At 41.4% G+C, this 16,320-nt stretch overlaps 2 protein-coding genes across 2 annotated transcripts in view; one reads left to right on the plus strand and one right to left on the minus strand.

Annotated features, from left to right (window-relative positions):
* The window catches only part of LOC115293357 (olfactory receptor 2T33-like), a 42,637-nt gene that overhangs the window by 6,140 nt on the left and 20,177 nt on the right, over window positions 1-16,320 (plus strand). The window lies entirely within an intron of this gene.
* BTNL9 (butyrophilin like 9) lies at window positions 9,644-14,563 on the minus strand. Its single transcript, XM_029941680.1, has 5 exons — window positions 14,512-14,563; window positions 14,381-14,401; window positions 14,125-14,151; window positions 11,429-11,455; window positions 9,644-10,604 (listed from the first exon to the last, which is right to left on the minus strand). Exons 1-5 carry the CDS (start codon window positions 14,561-14,563, stop codon window positions 9,982-9,984), a joined length of 750 nt encoding a protein of 249 aa, XP_029797540.1. The 3' UTR covers window positions 9,644-9,981.

Raw genomic sequence — 16,320 nt, forward strand, 5'->3', positions numbered from 1 at the left:
AGTCAGGATCGCGATTGCAATGGGGGAAAGGAAGAAAACAAAAAGCAAAAAACCGAGTCTCTCTTAGTTTCCGATTGCTTTGCTCAAGACGCTGTGCGCTGCTGGAAACGAGCTGGGAGCTCCTACATTCTAAGAGCGCGCCCAGGCCTCCACCCGTCACCGACTCTTTGTTGAGGGTCCCGTCGGTGCGCACCTTATTTTTTCCCTGTGGGGACCTGGGATCCGTGCAATCCGTGCAGGGGGCGAGGTGTGCCGTGGAAATGCGGTCCGTGGTCCCCTTCCCAAAACCAGGTTCGAATTGCTAGCGCCTGGCGCAGTCGCGCTCCGGCCGCTTCCCACCGGGGAGCGCGCCTCCCCAGCGCAGCTGCTTCTCACAGACACAGACGCCCTTGATTCCCCGCCGAGATGGTTTAGGGCTGGAGGCTATTCCTTCTCTTGCACCCCGCTACCCAGCAGTTATCTATGGAGTGGGTTTCTGTCTCCAAGTGCAGCCAAGCGTTCTATACCCCTTCCCCAGAGACAGTTCTATGAGCGTGTTTGACTCTGTCTCTTCCCTTTTTCTCCCGGGCACTTTGCGCTTGCGCCACATTGGGCTGGGGATCTTACCTCCCCTGCCCGTCCCAGGCTGGCCGGTCCTCGGATCTCCCCTCGTTCGCCCCCACTCAGATATCCTTGAGGTTCTATTCCTTCTGGAGTTCGTATTTTCTCCTTCCGCTCTCTCAGATGAACGTACTATCCTTCTCAGTTCAATAAATGGTGTGGACGGAGTTTACAGAGCTCCCTTCCTCTCCGCCATCTTGGCTCCACCCTCTGGTACTTTCTTATATATTACTCAGCTTCGTTGAAGTTCTCCCTGTGTTTTCCCATTCTTCTCTGAAGTTTGTTGAACATCTTTATTAACATTACTTTAATTTATTTATCAGATAAATTAATTCCTTTCATTTTATTAAGTCTTTTTTTTCTCCTGATAGCTTATCTTGTTCTTTCGTTTGGAACATGTTTCTCTGTTTCTTCATTTTGCTTGGCTCTGTTTATTTCTATGTATTAGGAGAAACAGCTACTTCTTCCAGTCTTGCTGGAGTGGGCTTGTATAGGAGATAAACTTTATCATTCAACCCTGCCCTAGCTCTTGGTTGCCTGTCACACCTTTGTGATTATCTAAGATTTGGTGTGATGGTTTATGCTGATTGGTTAGGACTTACACTATGTTTTATGTAGCTGTAACTGAGATTTCAGTTTCTTCTAGTGTTCTTGTTTTTGTCTTCCTTGGAAAGTCTTTCTTGAATGGAATCTGACCTTTAGAGTGTTTCCAACTATAATCCTGTGCACAACTATAATATTGTGCAGAGATTCTGTTGCTGTGATGGTAGGTTATTGGGAAGGGATAGTATTCTCTAGCCCTATGATTAAGTCTTTCATCTTTTACGGGTTTTTGCTGCTGAGATATGACTATTGCAAATATTTCTCAGTTCCCTCCACCTTAGATGTGACAGGGAGGTTAGAAGGGGCTAGAGTTGGCTAGTTTCCCTTTCCCAGGTCAAATAAAGTAGTTTCTCCTGAGTTCTGGCCTTTGTTACAGAGAGCTGGAGGAAGGACAAAGTGCTCTGGTAGATATATGGCTCCTTTATCTCCAGTTTTCAGGGCAAATGTTCTTCTTGTGACCTCAGTTCTCTGATGGATCTAAAAAATTATTGTTTTCCAGTTCATTCAGTTGTTTTATTGTTGTAATGATGGGAGTGATGCTGCAAAGGTCTTTACATAGCACAGCAGAAACCTGAAGTCTAGGCTATATATTTTTGTGCTTGAGGCTCCCTCCCAAGGTTGTCAACAGAGGGACTCAATTTAAATTAAACAACCCATTTCCTTGCATTGACCTTGTTTAGTTTAATACTGTTGATCCCTTTTCTTTCTTCTTTGACCTACTGAGAGCAATCTGTCCATTAAAAAAGTGACAGTTTAAAAATGTGGTCAGGGACCATAGGGGAGAGGAAGGGAAAAAATAGTTAAGGAGAAGGAGGGTATCAAATCATAAGGGACTCTTAAATACTGAGAACAAACTGAGAGTTGGTGGAGGCTGGGAGAGATGGGGAGATGGGTGATGGGCATGGAAGAGGGGACTTGGTGGGATGAACATTGGTTGTTATATGGAAACCAACTTGACAATAAACTGTAATAAAAAAAATGTGGTCAGTTCCTGATCCTACAATGAGGTTGTGAGCTCCCAGGTTAGTAGAAGTCAGATAACAGGTGGGCCTCCATTTGTGTGGGGTTCATCCTTCCAAAACCAGCTTCAGGCCATAAAAAACTCTGCCAGTGCCCCCATGCTAACCAACTCACCCACTACTTCTGTTTCCCAGTCCTAGGGCTCTCCTGAGTCTCCTGTTTTTCAAGATCACCTTCTAGGAAAGGCTTGGAGAACATTGGAGGGAGGCAAGCAACAGTGACAGATACACACAGCCTCACAATGGCATGGCTTTGGGCCTTGGTCTACAAAATCATCTCCAAATTATTGCTGGGAAAGAGGAAGACAATGAGAATTCCTCAGCCTGATGCCAATTGTGGCAGCTAGTACACAAGGGTTTGCTGGCCAGAGGAAGAACCTCCCAAGTCTCCTTGGTATATGGAGGGGCCATGAACCATGGTGCCCAGGAACAAGTTCCAGGCAAGGACTTTGGAAGCAGACACAGTCACCAGACAATGCTACCTGGAGCCATGATGCATGAGTCTATGGAAAAGCCTGGGAAGGAAGCACATGGAATAATTGGAGTGGGGTGAAGGCCAGATCCAGGCTTGTGACTGCCAAACCAAAGATGCCATACCAAAACTATTAAGTTTGCAATAATTCCCTTAAATTATTTTTGGAAAAAACTCTTATTTAACATTTAAGAACCAGATGTTACATTTGGAATAGTTTCTGTATCAGTCAGATTTTGTATGTTAGAAACTGGTACTATAGCTTGAGAGGAGGCTTAATTCTGGACAATATATCTTTTACAGTAGTTTCAATGTAAAAAGCATTTTTAAAATTTTTTTTATTTTTATTTTTTTTATTTTATTTTTATTTTTTAAATAGTTTATTGTCAAATTGGTTTCCATATAACACCCAGCGCTTCTCCCCACAAGTGCCCCCCACCATGACCATCACCCCCACCCTCACCCTCCCCCTTCAGTCCACGGTTCATTTTCAGTATTCAGTAGTCTCCCTTGATCTGTGTCCCTCACTCTTCCCCGCTCTCTTTATTTGGCTCATATGTGAACACATACTGATAAGCTGAGGCTTTCAACCTGTGATGTGGCCACAGTCTTTAAGAGAAAGAGCAAGCATTGCTATCCTTTGAAACAGCATCTACTGGGTCTTATGTTGCTGCATGTGCATGAATGGACCTGCTTTTATGCTTGTATTTTTTTCTGTTGAATATCTGCTTTGAATTTGCATATTTATGCTTTGATTCCTCTTATAGAATTGATTTGCATTGACCCTAAACTGTAACTTAAAAAGTGTGAAATAAATAGGTGGCTAAAAAAAGGAGCTCATTTGTTCTGGGGAGGGAGCCAGAGAATGGGAAAGGCACTGGAGAGGGGAAATGACCAAGGCTTTAGAAGTGGAATGTTCATGGGGAGATGTAATTCCTTGTCCCCCATGGAGAGGAGGGTGGGGGTACTTGCCATTCCACTAGGTCAACCCTAAAAACATTATATATAATTTGCCACTCAAATGTTTTGTATCTTATATAATAGGATTGTTGAATTGCCCAGAGAAAGAGAAAACTGAAGAGTGCTGTCCTTGGAAACAGCCTGCCCAACTCCTGCTTTAACACAGGACACACACAAAGTGTGAGTTTCCTCTGTCAAAAGAATATTTTGAAACTATCTAAATTGAGCCATCCATCCCATGCATGTAATCTCCAAATGAGGGGACCCAACATCACAGGAATATTGGGATGTCCTGGCATGAACAAATGAAGCAGAGTTTAGGGGTCCAGCTGAGTCTGAGGAAACTGAAGAATGGGGAAGACCCAAGAGGGTATGGCTGCACTGTTTCCTTCATCTCTCTTTGCCTCAACATTGAGAGAATGGCAAAAACCTGTCAGAGGAAGGAAGAGGAAGTCTCTAGAGGCAGAACAGTGCCCCCTCCCTACAGCAGGCACACAGTCGGCCAGATGCAGAATGGATAGGACACCAGAGTTTGCAAATTGGACAGATAACTTAATTGTTAAAGTTATATGAACATTGTGGGCTCTGCTATTGAGAAACAAGAAAGAAGGGCTCAACAGAGGCAATCAAAAGCAGTGATTTGAAAAATATGAAAGACATGAAAACATGTCATGTCCTACCTTGCAGTGTTAAGATTATCTAAGCAGATGGTTTTGACTTGCAATTACGTATTTTAAAAATATTTTCTTGTAATTGTTTCCATTTGCATGAGGTGTATGGAAAAAAGCATTGACTTACTTTTTTTTAATTACAAAAGCAATAACACACCCTCCCTGTAAAATATATGATGCAACAGTATCCATAGTATAAACAGACCATAATTTATCCATTCTCCCTAGTAGCAAATATGTGGTATTCCACCCCTACTTTCATTGCTGCAGTGAACATCCTCTTATATAGTTAGGTGCTGGTATGCATATTTTTATAGATCAGATTTCTGGATTTGGAACTGTTGGGTCAGAGGATGCTTACATTTAGAAATTAGTAGACAGGGGCACCTGGGGTGGCTCAGTCGGTTAAGTGTCTGACTTCAGCTCAGGTCAGGATCTCATGGTTCGTGAGTTTGGGCCCCGCACCAGGCTCTGTGCTGACAGCTCAGGCTCTGTGCTGACAGCTCAGAGCCTGGAGCCTGCTTCAGATTCTGTATCTCCTTCTCTCTCTGCCCCTCCTTTCCTCACGGTCTGTCTCTCTGTTTCTCAAAAATAAATAAACATTAAAAAAATTAAAAAAAGAAATTGGTAGACATTAGCAAAATTGACCTCAAAATGTACCACTTTATAAGCCCACCAAAATGTGTGGAAGTGCTCAGTCTATGGGTATATTTGTTTCCTCTGTAAGATTCCCATGGTGCCAATGACAACTTGATTCCCATCTACTGTTGAGGTTAAGGTCCTCTCTCTGCTCTGCATGCACTTGTGAGTGAGCCATGCCTAGGCTGCCTCAAGCAAAGGCAGCCTTACTTCACAGTTGTATTTTTACACTGGATTGGGGTACACACAGAGGTGCTGTGTTTATTATTTCCTAGTTTTGAGGAATAGCTACATGAAAAATGTTATTAGTGGAGAGAACTGAATACCCCATGTACTATTTTTAGAAACTTTCAAGCAGGTCATGTGGTTTGACTGGACAGAGACTCTGGTTTCTATTATGAATATTCTGGCCTCTTGGGTGGCCTCTAGCATGGACTGTATGACTCACAAAACATGTAGCTTAATGTCTAAGATCCCTTCCAACATTAAACCTGGGCTTCCCCATTACTGAAATTGCACTGGTAGAGCTATTAGCTACTTAAAAATAATTTAGCTTGCCTTTTGTATCAGCTGTTTGTTTTTCTTATTTAATGTATAAAAACAATCTTAAAGGAATAATCATTGTATACAGTCAAGGAACATATTTTTAATGTTATCATACAACATTTGTGAGTAGGACCCCAAAATATTTGCACACTAATACAAATGATTATACATAACCAACTTTTTCTGAATATCATACATAGTATATTAATAAGGCTATAACTTTTTTAAAGTTTTAACTTTAATTCCAGCTGGTTAATGTACAGTGTAATAGTAGTTTTGAGGGTACAATATAGTGATGCAACAATTCCATACATCACCCAGTGTTTATCATGACAAGTGCACTCTTTAATCCCCATCATCTTTTTAACCTATCCCCTGATTGACCTCCCCTCTGATAATCATCAGTTTCTTATCTATAGTTAAGAGTCTATTTCTTTTTTTTTTAATGTTCATTTAATTTTTTTGAAGGGGAGGGGCAGAAAGAGATAGGGTGGCAGAGGATCCAGAGTGAGCTCTGTGCTCACAGCAGAAAGCCCAATGCAAGGCTCAAACTCACAAATCTTGAGATCATGACCTGAGCCAAAGTCAGACAGTTAATCAACTGAACTACTCAGGCATCCCAAGAGTCTATTTCTCAATTTTGCGCTCTCTCTCTCTCTCTCTCTCTCTCTCTCTCTCTCTCTCTCTCTCTTTCTCCATTTCCCCATTATTTTTCTTAGCATTTTTAATGTTTTAATTTTATTTTTAGTTTTTTAAAGTTTTAATTTAAATCCAGTAAGGTAACATAGTGTAATATTAATTTCAATTACAATTTAGTAATTCAAAACTTACCCACAATACTCTATGCTCAACACAAGTGCTCTCTTTAATCCTCATCACTTATTTACCCATCTCCCCACCTCCCCTTTGGTAACCATCAGCTTGTTTTCTATAATTAAGAGTCTGCTTCTTGGTTTGTCTCTCACTCTCTTTTTTCCCATTGCTCTTTTGTTTCGTTTCTTAAATTCCACATATGAATGAAATCATATGGTATTTGTCTTTCTCTGACTGACTTATTTCACTTAGCATAATATTCTCTAGCAGCATCCATGTTGTTGCAAATAACCAGATTTCATTGTTTTTTTTAATGGCTAACTAGTGTTCCATTATCTATGTATTATCTATCTATCTATCTATCTATCTATCTATCTATCTATGTATCATCTATCATCTCTCTCTCTGTCTCTCCTCTTTATCCATTCATCAATGGACCCATGGGCTGCTTCCATATCTTGGTTATTGTAATAATGCTGTTATAAACATTGTGGTGCATGTATCCCTTTGAATTAGTGTTCTTTTACTCTCTGGATAAATACCCAGTAGTGTGATTCCTGGATCATAAAGTAGTCCTATTTTCAATTTTTTGAGTGCCCTTTGTACTGGTTTCCAGAGAAGCTGCACCAGTTTGCATTCCAACCAACAGTACAAGAGGGTTCCCACATCCTTGCTGACACCTGTTGTTTCTTGCGTTTTTTTATTTTAGTCAATCTGGCAGGTGTGAGGTGATATCTCATTTTGTTTTGATTTGCATTTCCCTGATGTTGAGTGATGTTGAGAATCTTTTCATGTGTCTTGTTGGCCATCTGGATGTCTTCTTTGGATAAGTGTCTATTCATGTCTTCTGAACAGTACTATAACAAGTAGCCAAGCATATTTTCATAAGCTCAAAAATGAACTTATTTGATTTGTTGGAGAAACAATCACAATAGATGGCCAAATGCCCTATGTAGAATCCCATAAAATCAGTGGTGCGCTGGTGCTGATGTCTTGAGAGCCAGTTGGGGGCATTTCTTCCCAAATCCATCAATAATGTCAAATCAATGTCTTGAAATCAGTCACAGTGGTAATATTTACACCATGGAAATGAACAAATTCTACAGCTTTTTTCCCAGAAACCCAGTCATTTAGCACTTATCTGATACCACTGCCTTCCTTTATTATTATCTCTATATATTACTCTATTGCATTAGGTTTTCTGTCTCTATAGTTTCCTTCAATCTGAAATAATTCCTTAGCCTTGCCTTATTTTAAATGACCTTGACATTTTTTAAGAGTATAAGCCAACTTGTCTATTTCTTCATGATTTATAAATTTTGGGGGCAGGAATACCTTCAAATTGATGCTGTTGTTTTCTTTTCACTGCTTTGCATCAGGAAACATGGTATAAATTTATGTCATATCTGGTGATGTTAACTCTTGTCACTCTGTTAATGTGGAGTCCACCAGTCTCCTCCATTGTAAAGTTGATAAGTGTTTTGTGCTTCTACATTAATAAGTAATTACTATTTTGTGGGAAACATTTTGAAACTTCTGTTGTAGAGTAGAACTTTCTCTTCTCTCTTATTTGGATATTCATTTATTTATGTATGTCAGTGTAGATACACATATCCTTGGATTCCTATTTTTACTTATCTGTAAGGTCCATTAATTACTGTGATGTTCATATTTGGCTAATGGAATTTCTTTAAGCTGAATTTTCTGTCAAATTGACATCTCCCCTTCATTCTTTGAGTACTTACTTACTTTCTAGTACAAGATCTTTTAGACCACTTCTGGTATATTTTTTTCAACACTAAGCTGTTAATTTTGACACTACTTACCTATAGATCATGTTATATTCCACAATTTAAGGACTTAATCCTATAAGGCTGCCTCTCATTTTACATAGCCTTGCAAGTCCATGCTTCTGACAGCTATAAATTGGAGGTTCTCACAAGCTTCAGAGGTTTGATAATTTGCTAGAGCACCTCACAGAGCTCAGGAAAACAGTTTACTTACTAGATTACTGGTTTATTATAACCCATGAATAGCCAAATGGAAGAGATGCAAAATGCAAGGAATGGGGTAAGGGTGTGAAGCTTCCACGCTTTCTGTGTGCACCACTCTCTCTACCTCTCCAAGAGTTCACCAACCTGGAAGCCCTTTGAACCTGGTCCTTTTGAGTTTTATGTAGGCTTCATTATATATACTCTACTAAGTCATTGGCAATACTGGTAATCACCAGATTTAATCACCAGGCACTTAATCTCCAGCCTCTCTTCACCATCTAAGTTTGGAGGCGGAAAGTGGGAGGTGGGTCTAAGTTTTAACCTTTCATTTACATACTTGGTTCCTCTGATAACCTGCCCCCTCATTAGGGGGCTTTCCAAAAGGTGCTTGTTATGAATATTAAAAGCCACCCTTATAGCTTTTACCATTTAGGAACTTCTAAGAGTTTTAGGAGCTCTGTGCTAGAGTCTAGGAGGAAAAGCAAATAAATATATACTTTCATTAATCATTATATCACACCTATCTTGTGTTTTCCCTGCTTCAGCCCTGGAATCCACCATTTCTTAAAGGAACCTTCATTTCTTTTAGTGGAAAACAGTACCAAACACTAAATTCTGGATACTAGGTGTGTTTATTGGTACTGGAGTGTTATTGTTTCTAAGCTGTCAAAAACAGACAGAGCTCGGAACCATATGCATGCAGACACACGTCTATGTAGACATCTATCTATCTGTCTATCTATCACCTATCTACCTATCACATGTGTGTGTGCTCCATATATCTGTACATAGTAAAAAACGTGAGTTCACAGAGTTATTCTTTCATTTTCTTCTTTCTTCTTTCTGTATTTTTGTATTTGTTTTCTGACTGAAAAACCTCTCAGCACACTTAAGGAATTTTTGTATTTGCTCAATTCCTTGTTGATCAATCCTTGTTATTATTTATTTTAATGCTCAAACTGTCCCATAACTGGACAGTGGAGCCTCTTCATCCTAGCTCCTATGCCCTCATCAGTTTCTGAGCAGATTTGGATACAAGATGTTCCAGATTCACCTGTACTTTCTCTGCTCCAACCCTGGAATCAACCATTTCTCCAAGTTCATTTCAGTGGGAAATGGCATTTAACACTGGGATCTAAGCCTAATAAGTTAATTCATTGCTTATGAGGTATCATTGCTTCTAGAAATTTTAGAACTAGAAAACATATATAAAAAGTATTAAAAATATACAAGCTAAACAATAATTCTTATCCAATCCAGTAAGATTTTCCTACATCTTTCCTCCATTCCAGTTTCTTTCTAGTCTTCCACAGCACATAATGTGACTACTGACAACATGATTTTATTGTTACTCATTTGCTTAGTCTTACCATACACACAAGCATTGGAATTGCCGCTTTTTCTTAAAGAAAAAAAAAATATACACATATGCATATATGTGTGTGTATATATTGTATATGTGTATATGTATGTATATATGTGTATACACATGTATAAACAAAGGTTCCCCTTTTTGTTCTGTTTCTGCTGTGTTGAGTCTTTAGCCTTTGCTGACATTTTTGTGATGTCAGCCTTTGCTTCCTCCACTGTAGAAGCAGAAGAGCAAATCTCAGCCAGGTATCCAGGAAGCCACCAAAGACCCAGATTCACAGGCAAGAGAGTGCTCACCACAGGCCCAGGGTGGGATCTGAGGGTTCATAGGGCTGTAACCAGGTGTCATGGTCATCTTCCAGATGTCGTGTCCCTCTAATAAGTAATGGGCAGATGGTGAGGGGATCCGGGTGTTCGCCACCGTCATGAGCTCTGGGCCTGAAATACGCACAAAGCGTCCCTGAGAAGGTGTCAGTGAAGGTGAAAATGTGGGAGCCATCAGACACGTTGAAGAAGGACAGTTTTCCTGCCTCCCAGTCCAGGAAGATGCCCACACGCCGGGGCGGTACGCGCAGAGTGAGGGCGATGCGGTGTGGGTCCAGGACGAAGTACTCACAGTGGTTCCACAGCCCCATCACCCAGTAGCCGTTGGCTGGGCTTAGGCGCATAGGCCCCAAGCGAGGCACTGTAGCCAGACACACACCCAGGAACCAGCGGCTGCGCCGTCCCACATGCACTTCCCAGTAGTGACGGCCAGCCGAGAAGCGCTCACAGCTCAGCACACACGTCTGCTCAGAGAACCGCTGCGGGTCCCCCCCCACAGGCCCGGACACTGTTGCACAGGAAGACACGCTCTTGCTATCCTCGGAGACCTCCAGGCTCCAGTGCGCTGAGGCCGGATCAAGGGTTACATCCACTGTGCAGAGGCACGGGGTTAGGGCCTGTTGAGGACGGTTCTGGGACCTGCCTGTCCCCTTCCCTGACAGGTAAACCGTAGTGTTCCTGGTGGTCATTCCCACCCTGAAACCATCCCTGTTTACTGAAGCAGTTTGTAAGTCACTCCTAAGTACCTGAAAGCCTTAGGAGGAATCATATTTCTTTCCTGAACTGAAGTTTCCTGAATGCCATACTAGGTGTCATGGAGAGCAGAGATAGAAAACAAGGTAGATTTGTGGGGATGGAGGCAGGCTCACTTTCCCCAACTCCTGGTCAAGGGGAAGGGGGTCATAGCTGGTTCAATTCTGGACTGATGTTATCACCCTGTGTGACCTTCAGATCATCATGTGAACTCTGAGCCTCAGTTTTATGGCAATGTTAGGATTTTAAAACTGAAAGGGTCCTCTGAGATCATCTAGTCCAATGCCCTGCACTCTAACACCTCATCCCTCAAAGCTAGGGTGATAGGTTCTCTTCTTTCAAATGAGAAGTTCCTACAAATAGGCCCTAGCAGCCTTCCTGCCAGATGAAAACAAATCTGGTAAAACACAGAAAATGATGTGCTTTCAAAGAAGGGTATGTGCACACAAAAATGTACATGTGTGAGTATAATCAGATGTGCACATGCAGGCATATGTGTCATGTTGTATATGTGCAAAGGTAGACTTATGCTGTGTCTGTGTGTGCAGCCTCCATACTTGGATCTTGAACAGACCTTTCCTGTAATCTCAGATCTCTCCACCTCCCTTCTGTTTAAAATCCAGCCAATCCAATCACAAGTTACAGTCCCTTGAGTTCAGTTACCTGCATATTGTTGGGCTGCTCTCCACTCTGAAACCAAGCAGAAAGGAAAACAGGTTTAGAGATCTACGTCAGTAGCTCTGGAATGCTGAGGGAGGCTCCAGATGCATGAGGAATGACACAAACCCAATGATCTCTTTCCCACCATGACAGGTAGTTTGAGTCCAGACTGGTCTGGGTTCACACGGCACTTCTCTGGGTAGGTGTCGGGTGTCAGTGCTGGGATATATGAGATGTGTACGCAGTCTAACCTTGTGCTGAGAAAGGCAGGAGAACAAAGCATGTGAGCAAAGAGAACCAATACAGGTGGCTGAGACGCCCTGAAAGTTGCACATGAAGCTTCAATCTGACCAGTAGGTTCAGTCCAAGGAGGCCTGGCTGAACATGGCTCCTGTCCTAAAATGTCCTTTAGACATTCTGTCTTCCCTCCTTTCTTAATATGAACCATTCTGAATGGATTTCTGTTTTATCTTATTTTACTTTACAACAGGGAAATCAACAAGTCACAAAATAGCAAAAGTAATAAAAGTTTTCAGAGATTCATAAATTTATAGCAGGGCCTTTCAAACCTGGTTTTACATGAGAACAACTAGTAGAACTTCATTTTTTAAAGTTTATTTATTTTGAGAGAAAAAGATAGTGAGGGAGGGGGCAGAAAGAGAGGGGGAGAGAGGCTCAGCATTGTCAGTGCAGAGGCTGATGTGGAGCTCAAATTCACAAACCATGAGATAATGATCTGAGCTAAAGTCAAATGTTTAACTGAGCCACTCAGGCACCCCTGAAGAGTGTCTTTTAATTAAAAAATGTTTGCTTATTCTTGAGAGAAAGAGAGAGAGCACGCACATGTGCATGAACATCAGTAGGGGAGGGGCAGAGAGAGAGGGGGACAGAGGATCCAAATCGAGCTCTGCCAGCTCTGTGCTGACAGCGGAGAGCCTGAGGCAGGACTCCTGCAGGGCTCAAACTCGTAAACTGTGAAATTATGACCTAACTGTGAAATCAGATGCTTAACCGTCAAGGCACCCCATCAGAATAACTAGTAGAACTTTAAAAACATATAGCTCTTTCATTGAATAGCTCAATTCTATAAAGATGCTGATTCTTTCTAAATTTATTCCTAAATTCAAAGCAACCCCATGCAAACTGCTTTTGGATTTTTTAAAAAGAATTTTGTGAATTTATCCTAAAATTTAAAATGGACCTAAAAATGTCCATTAACTTTTAAAAGGAAGCAGAAATGGAAGATAACTTGTACTTTGGAGTACCAGAAAAGTCATAACAGTAAAAACAATGAAGTATTAGGTGGTCAAAATATAGACCTATCTACAGATGGTCTAGTAGATGGCACTGGGAAAACTGACTCACTATATGGAGAAAACTAGCTGGATTCTCACCATCATCAAATTACATAGCAACATTCAGATGGATTAAAGACATACACATAACATATAAAGTGAACAGAAGAAAGTGAAAGAGAGTATCTTCATGACCTAAGTGTGAGGAAGGTGTTCTTCATTAGAATTTCAAAAACATTTACCATAAGGTAAAAATTTGATGAATATATATCTGCATAAGAATATTAATGTCTCACTGCTATTAAACATTGTAAATTCCTTCTTCTAGTTTGTCACCTATCAGCTATGTTCATGGTTTCCTACAGAAAAAAAATCATTAATTTTGATAAAATCTAATTCATCAGATTTTTATTTTAAGACTTGAGTTTTTGAAACTTTGTTGATGATAACTGTACATATGTACACATGTCCCCTTGAATCAATAAAGGAAAGATAGCAACCTCATACTAAAACTAGCCAAACTTCTTAGTGTCCAGAGTAGGACAGACTGAAGGAACAATGAGCAATCATCATCTCCATTGACAGGCTAACACAGAAAGCTGGCTCATATGGGATGTAGACACGTGGAACCTCCATGCACTGTCAATGGCAGGAGAATGACACTGTCCTTAGGGGAATCCCTCTACCCCATTTAGTGACATATCCCCCATGGACCAGCAATTCCCTTACTGGGCCTACATCTCAGAGTAATCTCCACACAAAACGAGAAGGCAACACATTTGAAACTATTCATTCAGAAATCTGTGTGGTGGTATGGAGTTATAGGCAGGGTGGATGTCTGTTCCAAGAAGGTGGCTGGCTAAAATGGAGTACTTTGCAACAAGGAGACACAGACAAGATATGGTGCCAGGGATGGGTATTAAAACACAGTGATGAGTGAAAAATAAAAGGGAACAGCACAAGACTGTAAACATCATTTACAGAAACTAAAATGTTTGTGCACAAAGCAGAAATTCACCTTTTGCATACAAAATAAAGCTACACATTAGACTGATTGCTTTATGTGGGGGATGGAAGAAGGTATAGGGAAAAATATTTACAGATAGGGCAACATGTCACTCTAGACCCATGAGTCATAGTCTTTGAGGGTCAGTGCCAGGATCTAGATCATTCTGATGTGCAACCATAATTTCCACCAATGATTTATAATATGCTTACACCTCAGGACAATATAAAAGTAAATAGAAAAGCAAAAGTAGAATATAACTTATACTAAGTGATATACATTAATGCATGCCATGTGCCTGTGGAAAAAACCAGAATGGCATGGCTGGTTAGTCAGAATGAGTGACTGGGATGTCGAGATGTAAAGTGGACAGTGGGAGGGAGACAGATTTCACTCACCAGCCTGGCCTTCAGCCCTTCTCCAGTCTGAAGCAGCCATGAAAAAATGGAATTAGAACACCAGGTCAGTACTGCTCCCTGCTTATACATTACATTTTGCACCCACCCCTGACATTTTCCCCTTTCTCCTGCCACCCATCTGTCTATCAGCATTCTTCCTGGGCATCACAGTTGGTTGGGGTATGAGAAGAACATACATGGAAAATCAGATGCTAAAATATAGACAAGAAGAAAAAATCAAAAAGGGTTCACTTACCAAGCTCTGTCTGAAGCTTCCCTGTAAGGAAACCACACATAGGAAACATCAGTCTTTGGGTACAGGGAATGACCTTCCCTAGGCATTTAGGCCACTGGAAAGAGGTTTCCTGGTCTTAAACCACTACTCACCACACCTCATCTTAGTCTTATAACACTGATCTGCAGGATTCTTATGCCTCATCCTATTCCTTCCTCTAAGGCAGAAATCTGCACAGGGCTGAAAAAGGAAAACAAGTCCTGATACTAAGGGGCTTCTTTCCAGGCCTCATGTCTTGTTTGAAAGACTACTACTCATTTGCCCTGAAATCAGAAACTTTTCCTAGGGAGGAGGTCCTTCATAAGTCCAGATACTGAGCACAGCCTGTGTGAGCCTCAGGGTCACTTACTGGGTACACTATTTAAAAGACTGGGAAGACATCACACTCAATTATTTCCCCTGGCCAGATATTAAGACTTTGATATTTTACCACTAGAAATGCATTCCTTTGACTTCTCTGCCTTATGTCTCACTTTACAAGTAAATCATTCTGGCAAGAAGTTTGGGGAGATGGCAGAATTGGAGGACGCTGAGTTCACCCCATTGCATATTTTCAACTAGATATCATCTACATCCAAGTCAATAAAGCAGACAGCAATCTGAAGACTGGCAGAACAAACTGCACAACTAAATATGGAGATGAAGCTGCATCTGAAATGTTAGGAAGGTCAGAAAGGTGAGGGAGGCTGCATGTAGGAGAAAAGGAGCCACACACATGGAGAAAGCAGAGAAATGGGCATTCACACCAGGAAGTTCACACATGGAATATAATATTTCAAATATAATATTTGAAAACCAAAGAGGCAGAATTCCTTGAGTCTGTAAAACCAGTGGGACTTGGAGTCTGGAGATTTAGAAATCAGCTGACTCACCCAGGCAAGCCCAAGGATGAGTGATAGCTGGATCACTGCCCTGAAGGAGACAGCAACCCACACAGATGCAACATAAAAATGGCAGTTTATACAACACAAGGGAAAAAATAAAAGATAGAGTTGTTCACACTGATTTTGGAGCATGTTAGGGGACTTCAAAAATGAGAAAGCTGGCAGATGATACTTTTCTTCCCCAAAGCCAGCACAAACACAAAGACATCTATGGGAGATAGGGCTGCACAGACACTTCCTATATAACGCACTAGCAGGATGCTATGTCCACAAGGTCTTCTAGGGACCAGCCCACACCAACCAACCTAATAACTTTAACCCTGGGCTCAGGGAAATTTTTGTTAAGCCACGTCACCCCAGCTGCACATCCCCAAAACTGTTGAACACAAGCCCCAGCCACACCCAAGCCACCTTCATACTCTGTGCCCAGTCTTGTGCCTCTAGCAACCCCAGCACACAGCCACCAGCCACTGGAGTGTTTCAGGGCATCTGGCATAGTATTAGTGGCCAAGCACAAATTTTGATAACACTGTCACCCCGCTCCCAAATTCCCCAGCAGGCATGCCCTCTTAGAGTTGGCCTGCCTGGGTCCTACTAACATTACAGAGAGCAAGCACAGCCCACAACGGGTATATAATTAGAGAAGATAATTACACTGAAAGGAAAAGTGACTCAGTCACAACAGCAGGTCAAAGGCACATAAATAGGATACTCTCCTGAACTGCCAGGTGTGGTGAAGAGGGCTCAATGTTCTTCAGAGAATCCAGGACCCCTTCCTCATAAAGTCACTACTTCCAAATTCAGAAGACACAGTTGACTTTCTTGAATAGAAGGAGAGATAAGGAGTTTCCCCAGACAAAAAAACTAAAGGATTTATGACCACTAAACAAGTTATGCAAGAAATTTTGAAAAGGAATCTTTGAAGATGTGGTATATATACAATGGAATATTACTCGGGCATAAAAAGAATGAAATTTGCCATTTGCAATGACACGGATGGAGCTGGAGGGTGTTCCA

Source organism: Suricata suricatta, chromosome 6, assembly GCF_006229205.1.
Source record: "Suricata suricatta isolate VVHF042 chromosome 6, meerkat_22Aug2017_6uvM2_HiC, whole genome shotgun sequence".
NCBI classification, from domain to species: domain Eukaryota; kingdom Metazoa; phylum Chordata; class Mammalia; order Carnivora; family Herpestidae; genus Suricata; species Suricata suricatta.